The sequence below is a fragment of the Pygocentrus nattereri genome, chromosome 16 (assembly GCF_015220715.1).
Source record: "Pygocentrus nattereri isolate fPygNat1 chromosome 16, fPygNat1.pri, whole genome shotgun sequence".
NCBI lineage: Eukaryota > Metazoa > Chordata > Actinopteri > Characiformes > Serrasalmidae > Pygocentrus > Pygocentrus nattereri.
In genome coordinates, this window is record NC_051226.1 from 15,472,014 (window position 1) to 15,492,636 (window position 20,623).

The 20,623-nt window shown below is 39.8% G+C and overlaps 1 protein-coding gene across 6 annotated transcripts in view; it reads left to right on the forward strand.

Moving 5' to 3' along the window:
- The window catches only part of gria4b (glutamate receptor, ionotropic, AMPA 4b), a 127,413-nt gene that overhangs the window by 74,375 nt on the left and 32,415 nt on the right, over positions 1-20,623 (forward strand). For all 6 annotated transcript variants that reach the window (XM_017718911.2, XM_017718913.2, XM_017718910.2 and 3 more), the window contains exons 4-9: positions 3,550-3,734; positions 5,259-5,312; positions 5,778-5,936; positions 13,851-14,018; positions 15,376-15,480; positions 18,834-18,944. In XM_017718911.2, coding sequence (XP_017574400.1) covers positions 3,550-3,734; positions 5,259-5,312; positions 5,778-5,936; positions 13,851-14,018; positions 15,376-15,480; positions 18,834-18,944 — 782 coding nt within the window. The remainder of the gene's footprint in view (positions 1-3,549; positions 3,735-5,258; positions 5,313-5,777; positions 5,937-13,850; positions 14,019-15,375; positions 15,481-18,833; positions 18,945-20,623) is intronic.

The following is a 20,623-nucleotide window of genomic DNA, read 5'->3' on the forward strand; positions in this document are numbered from 1 at the left end:
AGAGAGATTGCTCTCTGTCTCCCTCCCTCTCTCATTTCCTCTGTCTCTGAAATTTCTTTCTCTCTATATATCTCTCTTTTTCTGCTGTTTTTTTTCTCTACTTATCAGTCTCTCTCTCTCTCTCCCTTCCTTTCGATCTCTCTCATTACTGCCTCCCCTCCTCTTTCTCTCTCTCTCTCCTTTCTTTCTCTTTCTCCATCTTATTTGTCTCTCTCTACCATTGTTTAGTACTCCCCTTTGTCTCTGTCCCTCTTTCTCACTTTTGATTCTCTCTCTCTCTCTCTCTCTCTCTCTCTCTCTCTCTCTCTATCTATCTATCTATCTCTCTCTCTCCCTCTCTCTTTCTTTATCTCTCTCCTAACCTTCTCTGTTGATCTCTCTCTTTTTTCCTAATTATCGCTTTCTCTCTCCCCCTCTATCTCTCTAACTACCCCCTCGCCTCCTCTTTTTCTCTCTCTCTCTCTCTCTCGCTCTCCTTTCTTTCTTTCTATCTCTATTTGTCTCTCTCTCTCTTTCTTTGTCACTCCCCATTTCTCTCTGTTCCACTCTCTCCCTGTCTCACTCTTCTTTCCTTCTCTACTTCTCTGTCACCTTCTGAATCATCTATCGTTCTTTCTCTTTCTCTGTCTCTCTTCTCCTCTCTTCTCTGTTGCTCTCTCTTCCTCTCTCACTCCCCCTCTCTCTTTTTCTCTCCCCCTCTTCTTCTTTCTTCTGTCTTTCTTTCGTCTTTATCTCTTTTTTCCTCTATTCCACCATCCATAGAACACATCCTTATGCATTGTTGCTTCCCTCTGCTGGGCCCAATGCTGAATGGGGGGAGGGGAAGGAGGAGCGACTGCTTTGGCACCACTTACATTAATGTGAATTTCTCATACACAAACACACAAACACACACTCAGATTCACACACAGCCTGAGGCTACAGATTTATCAGATATTAATCAGCGCTCTATTCTCTGTTGGAGGGCTTGAATTATTAGCAGTAAGGGCTGAGGCCGGGAATTAGAAGTGAAGGCATTTCATATGATTACACAGCACAGAGAGCAGTACTGCAGGTGTGTGTGCAGCTACTCAGAGGCAGCTCTGTGTGCATGCATGCTTGTAACATGTCTGGATTTAATGTATGTCTTTCTGCACACAGTCTGCTGTATGCATTATGTGTTTATGATCACTGGGCATTGACTGATGCGGTTTACACTCCACCACTTTAACAAGGCCTTTACATGTTCCATAATGTACCATGCTTTGATGTGTTAATTCTAGTGGAAATTTATGGAATGAGAAATCCCCTGAGCATCACGGCAACCAGTGTGCACTGTTTAATTTATACCAACCCACCAACCAATCATGCATGAACATACAAACATACAAGGGAATACACAAATATACAAGGGGATGATGGCTTCCATGTGCGTGTGGATGGAATAATAGTATGTTTTGTTTTTTTAGTTGTTGTTATCATTGTAATTATGATAAATTACATCCCAGTAATTTCTTCTGATAGTATTGTAGATATTTTCAGTTAAAGATTAAAAAAGTTGGCCCTATCACTGGGAGATTGGAAGGCGTTGGCCCTGTCAAGGGGTGGAAAATGGCAGTAATATTACTAGTGGAATCATATATGATATGACTACAGTATTTTTTACATGTCTTAAAATGTCTGATTATGGCAGATTTTTATATTGAAATTTAGACTAACCCTAAGTATGCTTTCCATTCTTAGATTTTTATGATCAGCCAATGCATCTTTAGTTTAATGCAGTTCCTGCATTGAAAGTAGTTAGATATTTCAACATCTGATCAATCAAAAAAAAAGCAATCAAGTAGATTAGATATTCAAACAGATCTTGATTTCTGGAAATTAGAAAGCAAGCTACGACTTCCACTACTTATTGTGGAGTTTTAGGCTGCCTTCACGTTCCAAACACACTGCATGCTGACAGTCATTACCACAGTGACTGTCTAATAGAAATTTACTTGGTTACTTGGACAGAGCTTTAAGATAACATAGGTTTTGCTGTATTGTTAGGAGACTGTATGATCAAATCTACCATAGAACATGATAGATAATTTGTGACATGTTGCATATAATATAAATTTTAACAGTTTTCATGAAACATATCATTAGCGTATTACTGGTGCATTGTGTTTGATCCACTTATCAAACCTCAAATAGATCAAATATAATGATATACTATGGGCCAGTTTCCCAGACACGGATTAAGCTTAAGTCCAGTCTAAATAGCATTTGCACCATTGACATTGCAGTTTAGTCCAAAGCTAAGTTTAATTTGTGTCCACAAAACAGGCCCTATATGACCCTGTTAACTTTGTTGACACGTTTCATGGTCATAAATAGGGAATTTGCCCTTTTGCTGCAGTGACAGCCTCTATTTTTCAGGAAGGCTTTACATTAGATCTTGGAAAATTGCTATGAGAATTTGATTGCAATCAACCAGTCAGTTTAGGTACTGATGTTGAATGATTAGGTCTGGATCACAAACCTATCCGGGGGTTGGGGGTGCTTTAGACCCCTCCGGCTGACGTTCCAGAGCATCCCATTCTATTGATAATGTGTTTCTATGGCAATTATTCAAGGTCTGTGTGAAGTTCTCAGCAATGGAATTGTAACTAGTGAATTCACTAGTTAAAAGGGGTGTCTGGACACATGGTGTTAAGTATATTGTATCATGAAAATTGTGATTATTTTCTTTTTGCTGTATTTTATTGTACCCACTCCTACTACCTAGCAGTCAATGCTTAACATAGCTTCACTGGTTGCCATTGAATTGAATGCTCTGGCACAAATACTTCACCATGTGGGAATTTAGGCTAAGGAAGAGCAAGGGTGAACAGACATGGTTCCCAAATGGCGAAACTGCAGGGTTGCCAGATTAAGCATAGGTTAATCCACTAATTAGGGGAGCAAGAGGGAGCTTTTGCTCTCCCTGTTGCCAAATTCTGATTGTGACCATAAGGATCCGTTTTACAGGGACATCTGCTCATCTTGGAGTCAAGTGGCCCTCAGAGGCTGCGGGTGCCTCTCTCGAGCAGCCAGATTAACATATCTAACATCAGCCTGGACTGATTGGAACAAGCAGCATCGTAGCAGGCTGGAATTAAAGCTCTGGTAATGCTGTTGTCCTCTTAGAGCCTCAATAACACCTCAGAGGTGTGAGAGCATGTCACTTTTTCCGTCTGTCAATTTGGCCTAATGAACTGATAGTTGTGTGGCTGCATCGCGATTGTGCATCCTATTTCGACATTGCCAGCAGCTAGTTGAATGCACTGAGAAAAGCAGCGCTTTGCCCGATTGCCGACCTCTTTTAGATGGTAAGAACAACATCTAAAACTAGCTGATGTGTAGGAAAGGACAGCAGGGTAATGAGAATATTAGCATATAGATATCAACATGCTAGCTTGCGGCATCTCCGCAATAGCCATGAGCTCACTGTGCTGCAGTGCCTCTGACTCACTGCTTAAATCACACTTCACCTTCTCCTTATGTGTGTCGAGCTTTGTGATGCAAGTGTCTTTTCCTATCCCACAGGATATTCCATCCTGCAGGCCATCATGGAGAAAGCAGGCCAGAACGGCTGGCAGGTCAGCGCAATCTGCGTGGAGAACTTCAATGACGCCAGCTACCGACAGCTCCTAGAGGACCTGGACCGCAGGCAGGAAAAAACATTTGTGATAGACCTGGAACCAGAGAGACTCACTAACATGCTGGAGCAGGTACATTACAGTGTATTTGTCCATATTTTTCAAGCCAAGCTAGCCTTTACCTTCCACCTTGAATAGTCTAGTAGTATTGATACTTGTGTTGATACAGTATTGATAAGTGCCAGAATATAACTGCTGCACTATTCAAGGTAGAACAGGAAAATTTGAACAAGAAGCTAGCGAATAGCTGACTTCAGCTTCGTATCACCAAATAATTAGGGGTGGGCGATAATAAGCAATTGTCCTTCTTTGAAAGTGTATGATGCCCTAAATGTAACTGAAGTCCAGCATTGGTAAATAAGGCAAAATTTTGGGGTTTTTTTTGAGGGTTGTCCCATTTTGTAAGCCAAGATTTCAACCACTACTCCTTGTAACTCAGTACCAAGGGGTTGTGGTGACACTTGAAAACAAGGGATAGGGATAAAAAAAAAGGAAAGAAAGAAAGAAATGGGATTGGGCCTTACTTTGCGCTGCTTTAAACTTTACCTCAGCTATAGCTGCTTTTCTCACATCTCTGTAAAAGTGGAAAAGTTTTTAGGAAAATGTCTCACAATGTTCAACCTTTTACGAGGCTGAAGTCGCTTCTTATTCTCCAGCATCTTGTTCGAATTGTCCCGCTCTACCATAAATGGTGCCTGAGCTGCCAGAATTTAAAGACTAGGCAAACCTCCTTTTGATGGCACATCTTGAAGATGAGAGGAGCCACAAGAACACAATGGGTACTCGAAGCCGAGATATAGTTTTTTCCCAACTCCTTTCAGTACCACATTGCAGAATGATGTGTGCCAGGATTCGATCTTGTTCTGAGAAGTTTTCCTCAAATGACCTCTACTATTTCAACACTATGAATAGCTAGCTAGCTAACAGACTTAATGCTATGCTAGCTCTGTTATGAGTGAACAGCTAGACTTCTTTTTGCTCACTGCATAGCCTTTAGAAAGCTACCTAGTGTACCAGAGTAACAGTTCAAAGTTCAACTAACACCGGGTTGAGGAACAGAAAAGCAAAGTCATTTTCAAAGAGAACGATCAAATGCTTACCATTAATATTTCAAAAAATGTTCGATTTTAGTAATTCTTACTGCTTTATTTTCCAGGCAGGTATACATTTCAGAAAGTAATGGCTGAACACAGAATGTCCCATTGCTGTTGCCATTCAAAAAATCTATAAAACAAAAGGAAAGCTAATAGAGGAAAGAGGCAGAAACAATACTGTTTGAAATTACTTGAGTCTGTAAGAGCGTCATTTGCTATTAGCTGTGACAAAGTCCCATAAGACTGCCTTTTGGAATCATTTCACTGGCTGTCAAATGTTTCTGAGATATGAGAGACTGTATTTACTTTATTTCCCTGCAGTGACAGAACACTATAAACGGAGGCAGAGTCTTTGATTACTGATAATTAAAAACAGCAGAAGTCTGCTTCCTTTCCCCCGGTTGGAGGCACAGCTATTTCATTCTGAAGCAGACCGAACGTTGACAACTGTGTTTGCGCTGCGGATTTTGCTCATCAGCGTGTGTCTGGCTTACCTCTGCAGATTGTGAGTGTCGGCAAGCATGTCAAAGGATACCATTACATCATGGCAAATTTGGTGAGCGAAATTGTTTTCTCTTATCACCCTATTCTCCCTGTCAGCTTTGCCTCTTTTCATCTCCATATTATCTCTCTCTCTCCCTCTCTCCCTCTCTCTCCCCTCCCTTCTTTCCCATTTTTCTCCTGCCTGTCTTCCAGCTCTCTTCCTCTTCTCTCACTGTCTTTTGGCCTGCATAGTCCTCCCTTCTTCCGTCTTCCCCTCCCTCCCTCTGTGGCTTTCTTAATCCGCTCCCTTTTCCTGTGCAAGATACGTCAGTTGAGGAGTCTAATTCATATTCTGGGCTGCAGAGCCAGTGACAGTGTTTTAAAGCAGAGAACAGGCTGTGTGCCTGTGCACAGGATTGGCTCACAGGGGCAAGCAAGGGAATGTGTGTGTGTTTGCAGAATCACTCTTATCACAGCCCAGCTTTAATAATTCCTCTCTCTCTCTCTGGTCCTCTCTCTCTCTCTTTTGCTCCAACAGGGCTTTAAAGACATCAATCTGGAGCGTTTCATGCATGGCGGGGCGAATGTGACAGGTTTTCAGCTAGTGGACTTCAGCAATCCCATGGTGATTAAGCTCCTGCAGCGTTGGAACAAACTGGACCAGCGCGAGTACCCTGGCTCCGACAGCCCGCCCAAGGTAAACTCACGCTCCTTGACCACAACCAGACATGAACTCCACAATGGGACTCAAACACACTAGCCCCTGCTTAAATATTCCAATCCAAATGTTTGCTGTTTGAATTAGGGATGCATTGGTCTGGCTTTTTCACTCCTGAAAGGGATTCCCATATACTAACTCAGTGTACTCATACTGAGGGTTGATCTGATATTGGTGCTCGGTCAATGTGCTTTTGTAGCAGCAAAAGCACTTACTTAAGTGCAAATATACAGTAGATTTTAATATACCGCAGTAGAAACAGTTTACAATAAATGGTAGCCATGTATTTGAACTCTGCAACATGGCATTGTCTTAATAATGCCATAAACATATCATGACAGATGTCATATGCTGTCAGTTGTCATGACAGATACCATAATGTTCAGTGTAGTGACAACTTATGTCAAATGCTAATTTTTGCTCTAGATAGACATCATGACTTCAAACATTATGACATCTGTCATGACAGCAGTAGCATGGTAGCAGTAGCATGGTAGCATGAAATCAGTATCTGATTTCTAAGGTTAGTGTCAGTGCTGATTCTCAGCTAGTGCCTCACTAATTCAGATATCCAGATTTTTTTAAAGAGCATTTTTGATTATCCCAATAAGAATGTATTTTATAGTGATGAGTCAAATCAGTGTGAAAGTATGTTACGGTGGCAAATGAAAGTTTGTAATATTTGCAGTCCCAGTGATTTTATAGCATTTTAACTATTTGTCTTCTGTATATGTCTGTTTTCTGTTGCTTACTGTGAGCAACATGTCAAAAAAACTGTAGAAAATACATTCCCACAACATTTGTGTTCATGAGCCACCACTGGTTAAAATGAAGGTGTAATGGAAACATTCAGCTTTACAAACTGAAGATGCTATGCTATATTGTGCGTCATTCAAAACGCATTTAGGACCAGAATAACTCCAGTGTGAGTGGGCTGGGCAAAATTGTTATAGGCTGAATAGGAGGATATATGTAAACATATTGGTTTTTTGTGACCTCAGGAAAACAGTGAGTTCAAAACAGGCTGTTTTTGCAGCTCAGTTTGTATTTATGTTTACATACATCATCAGTTTTATTTCTTATGTAACTTTCTTAAGTTGTGTTGTGTTATCTGTGATATGATAACTCGGTTAAGTAAACAAATACTAATATTAATTCGGTTATCCATATATATATATATATATATATATGGATGTCCTTGACATTCTAATACGAATGCTTCCTTGTAGTCAAGAAGCTAAGCCCAAATTTCCTATAAAATTGCATTTTAAGCAAAATTTGAACGGCATTAAGGAGCCGTGGCCAACACAGGTGTTGGTATTGAGTACACTACATCACCTAGAGCCCCATATGCAGTGTGTAATGCTGTGCATTACAGAGCCTCTCTGTATGCTATGATGGGCTTATTTCAACCTGCACATTTTCCCATTAGCGCTTCCATGTCTAACCTTGCCAGAGTGTAGCCGTGGAAGGCTCTGCTGTATTTCTATCCTTTTTCGCTGTGACTGCATGTCCCCATGGGGTCTGACGAGGATGACACTGTGAAGAGGGCTGTGGGACTGATGTGGCAAAGGAAATCCCTTTGGCATGGCCTGAGGGGATGCTGCTTTACTGGGCGGCTGCTTCTCACCGCACACCACTGACTGGGGCTGGGACCTGTGCCCTCGAGAGGTGAACAGCATTAAGGGCTCAGAGAGAGGCACCTGGTCAGCACGGTGTGTGTATGTGTGTTGTGAAACACACATAAATGCGTACCGGTGATAAACTCCTAAATGTGTTTGACAACATCAAATCTAACATTTTTCATTGTTTTCAAGTGTCAAGAGTCATTTAGCAAGAATAATATGTGACATATATGGTACTTTCAGGGGCCATCTTTTCATTTCCAGTCAAAATGGTCATTAAGTGTAAGTTATTAATTTACCAGTAGATATTTCTGAGGAGATTAGATACAAGATAATCCACTTGCAAAAGGAAGGGGGAAGTTTAAAAATCATATGTGAGAAAACCTGGAGCTCAGAAAATTCTAATAAAATATATAGGGAAAATGAGATTCCTTACAACCGTGCAAGATGCGGTAGACCACCAAAACTGTCCCAATCAGAGGAACATTACTTAAAGCTTGCATCTTTGAGAGAGTAGTCTTTGAGAGAGAGGATAAAATTAATAATCTTAATTTCAGAATTAAGCGTCTGAAAGGATGTGTAGATGTCACGAAGCCGTTACTAATAAAGGAAACAAACAAAAAGATAGAAACAATGCAAATTAAACACAGAAGCTGCTGGTGTTCTCAGAACAATGGGCTGACCCACTCAGAGTCCAGACATCACTGAATGTGTTTGAGATTGGGAAGACTGAAGTTTGGAAAATAAATATCCCTACAAATTTATTTGAAAAAAAAAGTAAGTCTCCTGAAAAGAATGGAAGCTGTAACAAAAGCAAAAAATATATTTTTGTGTAAGTTTGTGTAAAAGGTTTCGTAATTTTCCTGACACTGAACATGAAAGTTTTGTCAGGTAACAGATTTATTTGATAACCATGACATATAAGTAGACTAAATATAAAAATAGGTGAATGTCCTCTGTGCTTTTCCATATACATTGACTTGATTTTATTTCTCTTCTTTCTATGCATTTTAAACAGGGAATCAACCGTGTGTAACATTGCATTTGGATTTATTTTGTTCATAACAACCTCTGATAAATTATTATAGGCTATTTCATAGCTGTATGTTGGAGCAATTTACTGACTCACAAACAGTAAATCTTCATAGCCTGTGTGTGTGTGCGCGTGTGTGTGTGTGTGTGTGGACATGTTGTTATCAGTACAACACAACTGCTGGGTCTGATACCGTTCCAGAGCCATTTTTTATGATATTAGGCCTAAATATAGTCTATGTTAAAATAATGGAATTAACCTTTTTTGTTTTTATTCTAGCCAATTCATATAATTTATGTTGAGGCTGGAACACAAGTGAGCAAACATTAAAATGTCAGTTACGCTTTGAGTGACCTGACTAATTAATCATCTAGTCTAATTGTGGATTATTTCCTATATTTTGTACTCTGCACCAAGAATTACCCTATACATCTGATTCTACATACATACATGATTCTGATTGCCATTCTAGAAATACCCTCCAGTGTCTAGTTATAATATTTCAGTCAGTATTTTAGGAGTTATTATGGAAAAAATACCAGTGATTCCAAACTTTTGAATGGTATTGTATGTATGATTTGCACAGAATTGTGACTGTAGCTGATGACTTCTGGAGTATCTCTGTCTCTCTCTGGCTCGCTTTCCTTCCTCTCTTTGCTCAAAAACAACTCTCAGTCATTGGCGCTGCTGAAAGCACTCAGAGCTCTCTTAGCTGTTAATTAAAGCCCTTTTGGTACCACGGCTTTTCTCCAAGCCCCTAAAGCACGCTCTATCCTCTTCATCATGTGAATCCTCTGCAGATGCACTGGGTTCAGTCCCCTTGTTTAAGAGCTTTAGACAAATTTGCCCTCCGTCCACCTAGCAGTGGGCCAGAGGGGGAGCGTAGGGCATTAGTGTGACTGATTGAGCTGCAGAGGAACTGCTCTTTAACCCCCCCCACCCTGGTGTGAACGGTAGGCTACCAGTGCCACACTGAAGGCCCTAATGAATCTGAGAGAATGATGTAATATCCTCCCTCTGGCCTGGGGGAGATAATGAACTCCCCGCCATCTTTGATAATTAATACATGACTGTAATGCTGTGGAACTCGCTCTGTATGTCTGTTGTGTGTGTACCTCTTGCTTTCTCATTCTGTTTCTCTCCCTCTATCACTGTCTCCCTCGCCTCCCCTGCTGATCTGATGTTTTTGCCTTGAGGTCTCTCCATGGTTTTCGTATTTTTGTTTGTAAAGGAACAAAGAATCAAAACTCCTGTACCACCAATCCTTCAGTGGAATTCCAAACACCTTTTTCGCTGTGCTGTAAGAAAACAGGATACTTTGAAGTGTCAGCCTTCAAAAAACAGACAAGACTGACTGAACAGTATGCAAAGGTGTTGCAGAAAATAGTGGAACATGGTAAAACATAGTTTTAACCCTTAACCCCTTATAATGCCAGCCATATTAAAGTGATTACATGGACTATATATATATATATATATATATATATATATATATATATATATATATATATATATTAGTCCATGTAATCACTGTAATATGGCTGGCATTATAAGGGGTTAAGGGTTAATATATATATATTGCAAACTGACTGATTCATTTATTAAGTTATAGGAGTGTGTTATAAAGTCTGAACCCGCCAGCAAGTCTGGGGTTGAAAGTCACCATTGTCACTGACAGTAACAAAAGCATGATGCAACCCAATATTAATTATTTTTCACACGCAGCTTATGAAAACAAACTCGGCCCAGAAGTACTGACTAAAAACCCAGAGTGTCAGGATGAGTTTTTTCCAGGTCACAGCTCTTCAGAGTTTAGTGTTCTGCCTCATTAAACACGCCTGATTCAACTCACCAGCTAATTAGTAAGATCTTTTAGAAGTTGAGCTCAGACTGTTATGCTGCATTCTGGCGCTCCTCGGAAGACTGTATATACCGGATCACATATTGCATTTGTCTTCATAAGCCAAAGTGAAGATATTTTATTATGATTTAGATTTGCTGAAAAGTTATTATGGGGTACAGACTTGCTCTTTGGCCTTCCTTGACATCAAATCAAGATGAAAAATCTCAAAAATTCAGGTTTTAATTTTTCTATACTGAATGCAAATTAAGTGTAAATTAAATGTATTGTATAACTCACTATGTAGGTAAATGTGCAATTATATAATTACATTTGAATAACATAGCAAAACGAAGTAATAACTCTTGACTTATAAAGGTTAATCATAAGTGGAACAGTTTAACATCGGGTTAATTGGCAATAACAGAGCTGAGCACTCATGGGTAATGGTTCATGGAGCTGATGCAGTTCATAAAGAGGTAGGGATGAGATTAGATCAATGATAGTCTCACAAGCCAGACTACTACCTTTCAGCAGAGAGTCTGGTACTTTGTACTGCATAACATGGTCAAGAACCACATACAATTTCAGGAAGAAGCAGTTTGACTGACATGTCAAATGACTAATCACAACCTGTGGTGCGTTGGAGGAACGCAATTCAATAGATGTCTTGCTCTGAAAGTTTTGTCATAACACATCTGACAAAAACAGCTGCATGAGCAAAAGCTATGAGAAGCTGCATGTCCGTGTGGATGGAGGCTGAGACTAGCTCAGTGTTGGCTGGTGGTTTGAGTATTATATGCTGCTTCAAAATTTCTTTAGAGTTTAATCATTCAGATAAAGCAAGGTCATTCAGAGAGGTTTGACATGAAATGCTCCATTCTAGAGAAACTTACCAAGTCAGAATTGTTCACAGTGGTGGTGATGGGAACCAGACATCTGAAGTACTTATTGTTTTTGAAAACTACCTCACAGAAGCTATTGCTTGAGATCAGCAGAATTCTCCTTTAAGTACTACTAAAGGGGAAAGAATAAGCAAAGTGGATACCATTAATCCCATCATATACAGAGCGAATATTATGATTGAGTTATGATTATGAAATCAATTTGTTTTCCATTTTATTTTTATTAAGCAGCACTTTCTTGCTTACAAGTTTAAGCCAGCTCTGGATTAGATCTATATGGAAAAACCTCGGGTGAACTGCTCCTGAATCTGATGACACACAGTCAGCGTAGAATAGATCAGCGTCACCACACACGTCAGACACACTGGAAATAGCCCAAAAAAGACAAACAACAGGAGAAAAACAGGGGCATTAAGTGTGAGACCTTTAAAAAAAACAGACTATTCATGCGCACGTCTTGGTCTGCCGCACTGGCCCTATTTCCGGCCACGGGAGATGTACTGGGTGTGCGCGTGTGTGTGTGCATGCGTGCATCGTCTCTAGTGATTCATTCTGTATCCTTTTATCACAGCATGGGAAAGAGCACAGCCCCTTATTGGTGCAATCACCCCCCCCTCCTCCAACAGGCTGAACATGCAGTGTATGAGAGCGCAGTGAATTCACATGCTCAGCCTGCTCCTGATGTGTGCAGTGACAAGCTTGTGTGAGTTGCCCAGCTCCGACTCCTCAACGCCCCACTGCTCCATTCTCTCTCTCTCCCTCACTCACTCACTCTCTTTCTGTATGTATCACTCTATCCCTTTCACACGTTCACACATGACGCACTAGCTGAGCCCATTTTTGTGCTGGCGACGTATGACGTTATTTTTGTAATGCAGCTGTCCTCTGCAGAGAAAAAAAGCTTCCTTATCCGCTGGATAGCCTTCAGAACTCTGCTGGATTTTGCTGCCTAGTGGGATTTGAATCACAGAACTATTTTGACTAGACAAACATGGGTCCACTCAATTTGTCACCACATGACATTTAACCAGGCTTGGCACCAGGGGAGGGTCATGAAGGGCCAGTGCCCCTAAGGTGGAATATTGTGCCCCCTCAGCTTTGCATTGCTGTTTTGTCCTGCAAGATAGACTGTTTGTTTTTGTGTTTTGTTGTTGTTGTTGTGTTTTTTTTAAAGAAGAAAATCTGAAAAAAAACTCAAATTTTAAAAATGTTTTTAAAAATATTTGTCCACAGGAGAAACTAATGTAAAATAAATACATTTGAAATAAAATTAAGTTAAAATTAGAATAATAAAGGCTGTTGTTAATGACCATTCCACAATCTTGTGCTGTCAGGGAATGGACAGCCACTCTGGTGGTGCTTTCATGTTGAGCTTTTAGGTTAATTTCTCCTCAGAACTGAATGTTGACATATTGGTTTTGAACTTGCAATGGGAAGGAAAACAGCCCAATCTTCATCATCAACTTTCATCTTTCTTAAAAAGCCATGTTGTTACTTGACCAGTTTTTTACATCAGCTTTGCTATGGAATTCTTTTCAAGTGCTCAGTCGAATGCAAACCCAATTAACTGAATACAAGTCTGTCTTGTCTGAACCAGATGAGATTTGAAATCTAATTATGTAAAAATGTATCCAGTTATCCATCACAATAAATATGATTGGTGAGTTTAGTTCATTTTTGTTCCCAATGGCATTTTTTTAAATGACATCTGAAGTTTGTTTCTGATGAATCTGTGAATAAAAAGTAAGTGTTCTGCATAAATTAAGGGCCCGCATATGGACTTTTCAGATCATTTACTTTGTTTACTTAATGCTTTAGTGTTAAAAGTAACCCTGCCGTGTGGAGGCTCTAGGTTGTTGAACTGCTTCCAACAGTGCTATATTACAGCCACCAAGAGGCTAAATAAAATAACATAGGTGTGAATTTTGTGACTTAGACACATAAATTTATTAACAGAAAAACACTCATGATAAAGTTATTTTTAAGATGCTAAAACAAGCTTTATTACTGTAATCATTCACCGTAGGAATATGAGAAAGTGATTACAAGGGTGTTGTACTTTACATATAGCGTGTTATACTTTATATATATTAAGCATATTGTATACTTTTTTAGTAACGTAAAAAAAATGTACATTTTACTCTGTTGCATTGCAGTAAGGTTGTTCTTTATTAAAGACGTGATTGAAACAGATAAGCTTGTATGTCCATGCAATTGTGCCTCTGCAGTCATTCGAGCCTGCTTGATTAATTAATCCTGTCCTGCATTTAACAGATAATAAAATTCACTCTGTTTATTCTGTACCTGCAAAAATATTATAGAATTTTAAAATGTATGTATGCTTTGTTCTTTCTCAGTGACATTACGTTGACAAAGAATAAAGGACAAAGCCTGGCTGAGGGGAGGGGGTAAAAGAAAATGCATTTGAGTGAGAACTGTATTGGATGCTTGGTATTTATATGACCTTTATCTGACCTTCTCTCTCCCCAGTACACCTCCGCTCTGACATACGATGGTGTGATGGTGATGGCGGAAGCCTTCAGGAATCTACGCAGGCAGAAGGTGGACATATCCCGCAGGGGCAACGCTGGAGACTGCCTGGCAAACCCTGCAGCCCCCTGGAACCAGGGTATTGATATGGAGCGGACCCTCAAACAGGTTAGAAACATGAAGGGGCATATACTCAACAGCATATACAAAACACAAAATGTAGATTTATTGCTGGATATATCATTGCTATCATATCAATGCATTGGCCCTATTATTAGGAGGTCATAGGTTCAATCCCTGTGGGAGTTCAGAGCATAATTGGCCTCATGTTCTAGACCAATCGTGGCTCATGCGGGTGTCTGTTAGTTGGTGTTACAGAATTGATGATAATTGTTCTCCTCCAAGTCTGTTGAATTGTCCAATGACATTGCATTAGCAACAGTTTGAAAAATGTGCTGGTACATCAGATATCTCGGAGGAAGCACACACTAGCCTTCCCCCTACCAGCTTGGCAGCATCATGTCATCTAGCTAGCTTGTTTTCTTGTGTTATTGATTGTATTTCAGGCAGTAAAAGAGCAGAGTAGGGGTGGATTCAGAGAGGGTGTATCCTTGTCTGTGGCAAATTTTTTGAAAAATTTGTCCCCAGACATACATTCTAGTCATGAGATTGCAACTGGCCTTGTGAGACTTGCTAGTGGGTGGAACTGGACACGACAAAATTGGGGAGAAAATTGGGTAAAAATAAATAAAGAAAAATGTCAGCTGCCCTTTACATTGTGTGAACAATGAATGCCTTCAAACACTCATCTGGAAATCTTGAATGTCTGAGGTCTGGTCAGGATGCTCACCGAATCAAAATTAGAAACACTTGGTACACTTGCATCTACAAGCAGTTTGTCTTGATAGAGTTAGTGCATACGTAAATGGTCAGTACAGAATACAAATAGTAAACTGATCATGCAAATAAATATAATATAAGAATAAATATAATAAAAATAAGCACAGCCACAAAGGGCATCACATGTACATATCCACACTATGTAAATTAAACACTGTCTGTGAGCTCACAATAAAGTGACCTTATGATTTGTTTGATGGCTCATTTGCACATTGCAGTCTTTTGTGGTGCAGGTATTGCAAAGGCCATGACTGTGCTAATGGTTAGCAAATGATTCATTGTGCAGGGGAGTGGGGCTCAGACTACAGACAGTGAAAAGAGTGTGAATAGGCTGTATTAGTGGGGACATGCAGTTGTAGTGAAGTAAAACATCCTAAATAGGTGGGAAGGGGACAAAGATAAACGCAAAGATTGAAGATAAAGGCATGTTGGACAGACTGGAAAATGTGCAAGGCCCAAAAACCACAAAACACAAAAAACAAGAGTGAGAGAGAGTGAGAGTAAGAGAGAAGATGGTGAAAGCCTAGAAAATGATTTAAGAGTGAACTGCAGCAGCAGAGTAATGCGGCTGAGAGAGGCAGCAGTTGGATAAGCAGTAATTACATTGTTTATCGCTGCAATCCAGGTCCGGCTCCAAGGATTAACAGGAAATGTCCAATTCGACCACTACGGGCGCAGAGTCAACTACACCATGGATGTATTTGAGCTGAAAAACAACGGCCCCAGAAGAGTAAGATCACTGTCATGTCTTTATATCAACTGTATCCATCAGAGATTTCCATTTTTAATGAAGAAATGACATAATCAGTATTAAAATAAATCACTTTATTGTGCTCACCCTCAGGTAAGTGTGACTGTACCAATAGAGAAAACATACATGTACATCTGCCCACAAGTGTTGTTATGCTTTGTCTTTAGTCTGTCTGCTTACATCTGCTGAGTGTTGTTCACAGTCTTATTCACTCTCTTTTCTCTGTGTGTTTAATACTCCATGGTTTGTTTGATGCAGCTGTTTCAGCAAGAACAAATACCGATCAGCCTCATATTTGTTTTCTTCTGCGTTTTCATCTGGATTTCCTCCGATGCTGCTTCCCGGGTTTCTCACTGTGTCTGGTGTACTTGAGGATATGGATCTTTTTCCACACTGAAGCGTTTTATAGAAACTTTGGCCTTTTAGTGACTCATTAAGATGCTTCAAAGAATGTAAAGTATAATATATGCAAAGTGAATACTAAAATGAGTGACTACCCTCCAATACACCAGTTTAAATGGCATGTGTCCCCTGGGCATGATTCAGCTAGCATGATTGCTTGTACAAATTTGGAACCTATCTTTGATATGATCAGAATAATTTAAAAAATCATACCTACAGTTGTATGCGAAGTTTAAACATCCCTGATCAAATTACATGTTTTGTGGATTTTTTAAGTAAAATTAAGTGAACCCATCATGTACAGAGAATATATTTCAATATTTTTCAGCAAATTTTAGTGCAAAATTGATATTTATTTGCTAAGTTTAACATTTAGTTCAACATTATTATTTAAAATTTTGCATAGGACTGTATCCTGTACATTTCTTTTCAGATAAGTGACAAAATATCAAAATATAACATTATTTGGGGTCCACAACTCGTAATGACCACGTAACAGTTTTATCAGATTGTGTTTCGGAAACTATTCAGTGCATTCAGTCTCAACTTCATAATATCGATGCACTCATTTGTTCAATTTAATCAGATTTCAACAATGAGTGCATAGGATATTATTATAATTTATTATAATCAATGCACAATCAATGCAGTTGAGTCATTGTCTTCAGATGCATTTTAACATTACTGTTATTGTCAGGAAAATGGTTCATAGTTCTACATGCATGGCGGTCTGTAGACCAGTTTGTGTAAGATGTAATTGTCAGATAACCGTCTGGGGTGCAAACCCATAGATTTAAGGGTTAGGATCAGAACTCACTAAGTGCTATAAAGGCTGCTGTCACACATGTCTCCTCTAAAGTCATGTGGAGGCCCTGTGAGGTGCTTTATGGAGTGTGGCGGCTGCTGTGGAGCAGTGTGCCTGGGGAAGAGTGATAGAGGGAGGCTGGCAGGGAAGTGAGGAGCAGTGAAGGCTGGCTTCCTTTGGGGAACATCAATCAGGCAGACTGAGAGGCTGCTGGAGGCGGAGGCTGAGAGGCTGCTGCAGGCTGAAAGGCTGACAGACTGAGAGATTGACAGGATGAGATACTGAGAGGCTGAACGAGTTGAAGACTGAGAATCGGAGATACTGAGGCTGAATGAGTGAAAGACAGAGGCCTCTGCAGATATATTCTGAGGGGCTAAGAGACTGAGGGGCAGAGAGAGTGAAAGGCTAAGAGAATGGGACAGTGAGTTTGGCTGCGTGGCTAAGAGGCAAAGGCAATGAAAGGTTGAGAAGCTGAAAAAGTGAGAGACTAAAATGCCAAGAGACTGAGAGACTGAAAGGAAGAGCAGTTAAGTGACTGAGACTAAAAGACTGAGAGGCTGGAAGAATGAAAGGCTGACAGGTTGCAAGACTGAAAGGCTATGAGGCTGAGAGACTCAGACTGGGAGACTGAAAGACTGAGAGGCTGAGAAACTTAAAGGCTGAAAAGGTGACAGACTGAAAGATTGACAGAGGCTGAACAGTTGACAGTCTGAAAGGCTAAGAGACAAAGGCTGACAGGCTAAAAGACTGAGAACCTGAAAGACTGAGATACTAAAAGACTGAGAACCTGAAAGGCTGAGATACTGAAAGGCTGAGCGCCTGACAGGCAGAAAGACTGAAAGGCTGAGAGACTGAAAAATGGAGTGACTGAGAGAAAGAAAGGTACAAAGCCTGAAAGACTGCTGCAGGCAGGTCAGGCTGGCATCCTTCACCCTGCTGCCTCCTGGAGGGACAGAGAGCTGCACCCACCCCCTCCACTCCTCAATCATCCTCCACTCAGCATAATGTAATACACAGCAACATTTCCTCCACCACACTTGCTCGGACCCACTCCCTCTGAAGTGGCTTCACGCTTCTCACACAGCATCTCAATCACACAGCAACAGAGAAGAGCTGCATTAACGCACACACACTCATGCCACATGCATTGACATAGTCTCAGATGTGCACACGAATGTATATAGACACACTGAATAAACACCATTCATTACTATGAATACATATACATATATGCAAATATACAGACACATGTAAGTTTGGAATCGCTTGCTGCTTGTTCTATATAGATTAATAGCTTACACAGTACAGATTTAAAGGGCCGGTATCACAGAAAAACAAATTTTACTCACTGTTTTAAATAATAGAGTATAATGAAGTATTTAATCATTGATAACGTTTCAGAACACACCATTCACTTCCTAGTCCAAATGGGCATTCAGCTGCAGATTAGTCCAATTAGAATGAATTATCAGTTAACACATTTATACGTATCTTCCCATTCAGCCTACGGCATGTTAGCCCCACCCATTCACATTGGTGTTATAAGAACTGTTTCAGTATACACTGCTCTTTGAATAAGGCACAATACAATACAGCCTATTCAGAACAGAGCTCATTTACATATAGCAGCCTTAAAGGCACAGTAACAAGAGTTTGGCTCATAAAACGTGGACCTCAGGGGAAAGAAATAAATAAAGTATTGTAGGATATGGGCTCTTTAATTCTATAAACTTCAAATTAAAATATTTTTAGTTCTATGCTTACACTTATTAAATGACAAATCTTTATCAGTAATTGTAAATTGATAGCAATTTGATATCAAAGCTATCTGTCTTGAGATTTATTCTCTTCAATGTTTATTATGAAATTGTATTGGAATCATCTACAGCTCTGTTCATCATTCCATTTTTTATTCAATTATCATTTTTTTACAGCTTCTGAGCTTTCTGCTACTATTTGCGTAGGACTAGTATAATACACAAATTTTCTATGGTTATCTGGAACAAGGTTTTAGAAGCTTTACATCGATTCCACACTCTGAACAGCAGCATTTACACATACATACACACTCTTAGCCTACTTTCTAACTGCTTTCTAACCTCCTAACCATGTGTCCCACCTTTAGATTGGCTATTGGAATGATGCTGATAAGTTGGTTCTGATCCAGGATCAAGCCTTGCTTCCAAACGAAACCTCCGGAATGGAGAACAGAACTGTAGTCGTGACAACCATCATGGTGAGTGTCTAGAATGTTTTCTCACTTTTTAGACGAATGATATTCACAGTAATAGCACACAGGAACAGTTGTCACACTAAAAAAAAACTGTTATGTTTGTCTCTCATCCAAATGCTTCCACCTAATGAGGGTGTCGCACTCATTAGAATTAAAATTCACATTGAAGATTTGGAAATGGCCACCAGTGGGCTGCCTCATGCCTAAACACTTGTGCTTGCATTTTGATAAGCAATGTGTGCAGTGTGTCACAGACTGGACTGCAAAGTTTATTTGAAGCATGATCCTGCTGTGTTGTTGCTCACCAAAGTGAAGTTTCTGTGTGTGTATGTGATCTGTCAGTCATATCAGTGTCCACACAGGGATGGGGACTCGATTCAGTGGCTCGGACGTGCACATTGACTGAATTGCAACACGACTCAGACTAAAATTAAAGATTTCAGCCTAAAAACACTCACAAAACTGACTGAATGCCGAGCATATGAATCTGTTGTTGTGAGCTCACTGAAAGAGCATTCGGTCAAAACTTGGTAAATGACATGTCCTCCGAGGATGTAAGTGAGTTATCTACTACAGTGATCAGTATAATGTCGATTTTGCATTTGAGACCTCAACATCGAGCCAGATCTATTCTATTTGATGCTGTGCATGATGTGTGATGTGATGCAAAAAACCCCCGAGAAGCCTCTCACTAAATTATTCTTTCAGGCTTTGTAGGGCTTGTAGCAGCACACTCATACTTAAAACACTTGTATTCTAGTGTTTTTTAGTGTGTTTTCTGTACTCAGTAATGCTACTTATTTTAATTTTAACAACAAAAACATACTTAGTGCAGCTTCAAGATTTGAGATTTGGCTCAGATTCAGACCCCAGAAACTCAAAACTTGATTTGGACTTAGACCCTAGAGACTTGCAGGCAGGGACATAGCCAGAACATTAACAAAGGGGTGGCCAGAAAAGACCCAATATGTTTAGTGGGGTAAAAAATTGCTTGCAAAAGACAAAATGAGACAGCAGTAAATAACATTCTTCTGTCCTTTTATTAGGTCTACATTACTGAAACACTTTTTTAGAACAAATTTTGTTAGTTGTTAGTTTTGTTAGAAAAATATTGTTAGTGTTTTAGTCCTTTTTACTGCTGAGTGCTATGCCACTGGTTAAAATCATTGGTTGTCATTGGTTAAAATCAAAGCACAATGTATATCAAAACAAAAATACTCAACTATATTTATGTAGAAATTTATTCAGGTGCTTTTAACAGCTAATGTGGAAGTCAAATGTTAGCTGGTTTCTTAAGCAAAATGAACAAGGCTAACGTTAAGGTTTTGACCAACGTCCATCTGTATGTTTTCTCAGCAAAGTTGCCCATTGCTATCAGAGCAATGGCCAGATGATTACATTGCTACTGCAGGAATGAGCATATCTGTGTCATCTGCCTCTGTCATATATTGTATGTCAGAAGGTCTCGTGGTTGCCCTCCATGGTGCCAAGGACATTGTGTTGTGGTTTGTTTACCTCTGTTCTGTCTCCTGTAATTGTTGTGTTTTTGAAAGGTGTTAATTTATAAGGGATAAACAGACAGAACACTGCATGAAATGGCTCACATCGTAGCTCCAGCAGCACTGAACAGTGTTCTTAGGTTAGTAAATAAAAGGCATTTAACCAATCAATGTTAAAGAATA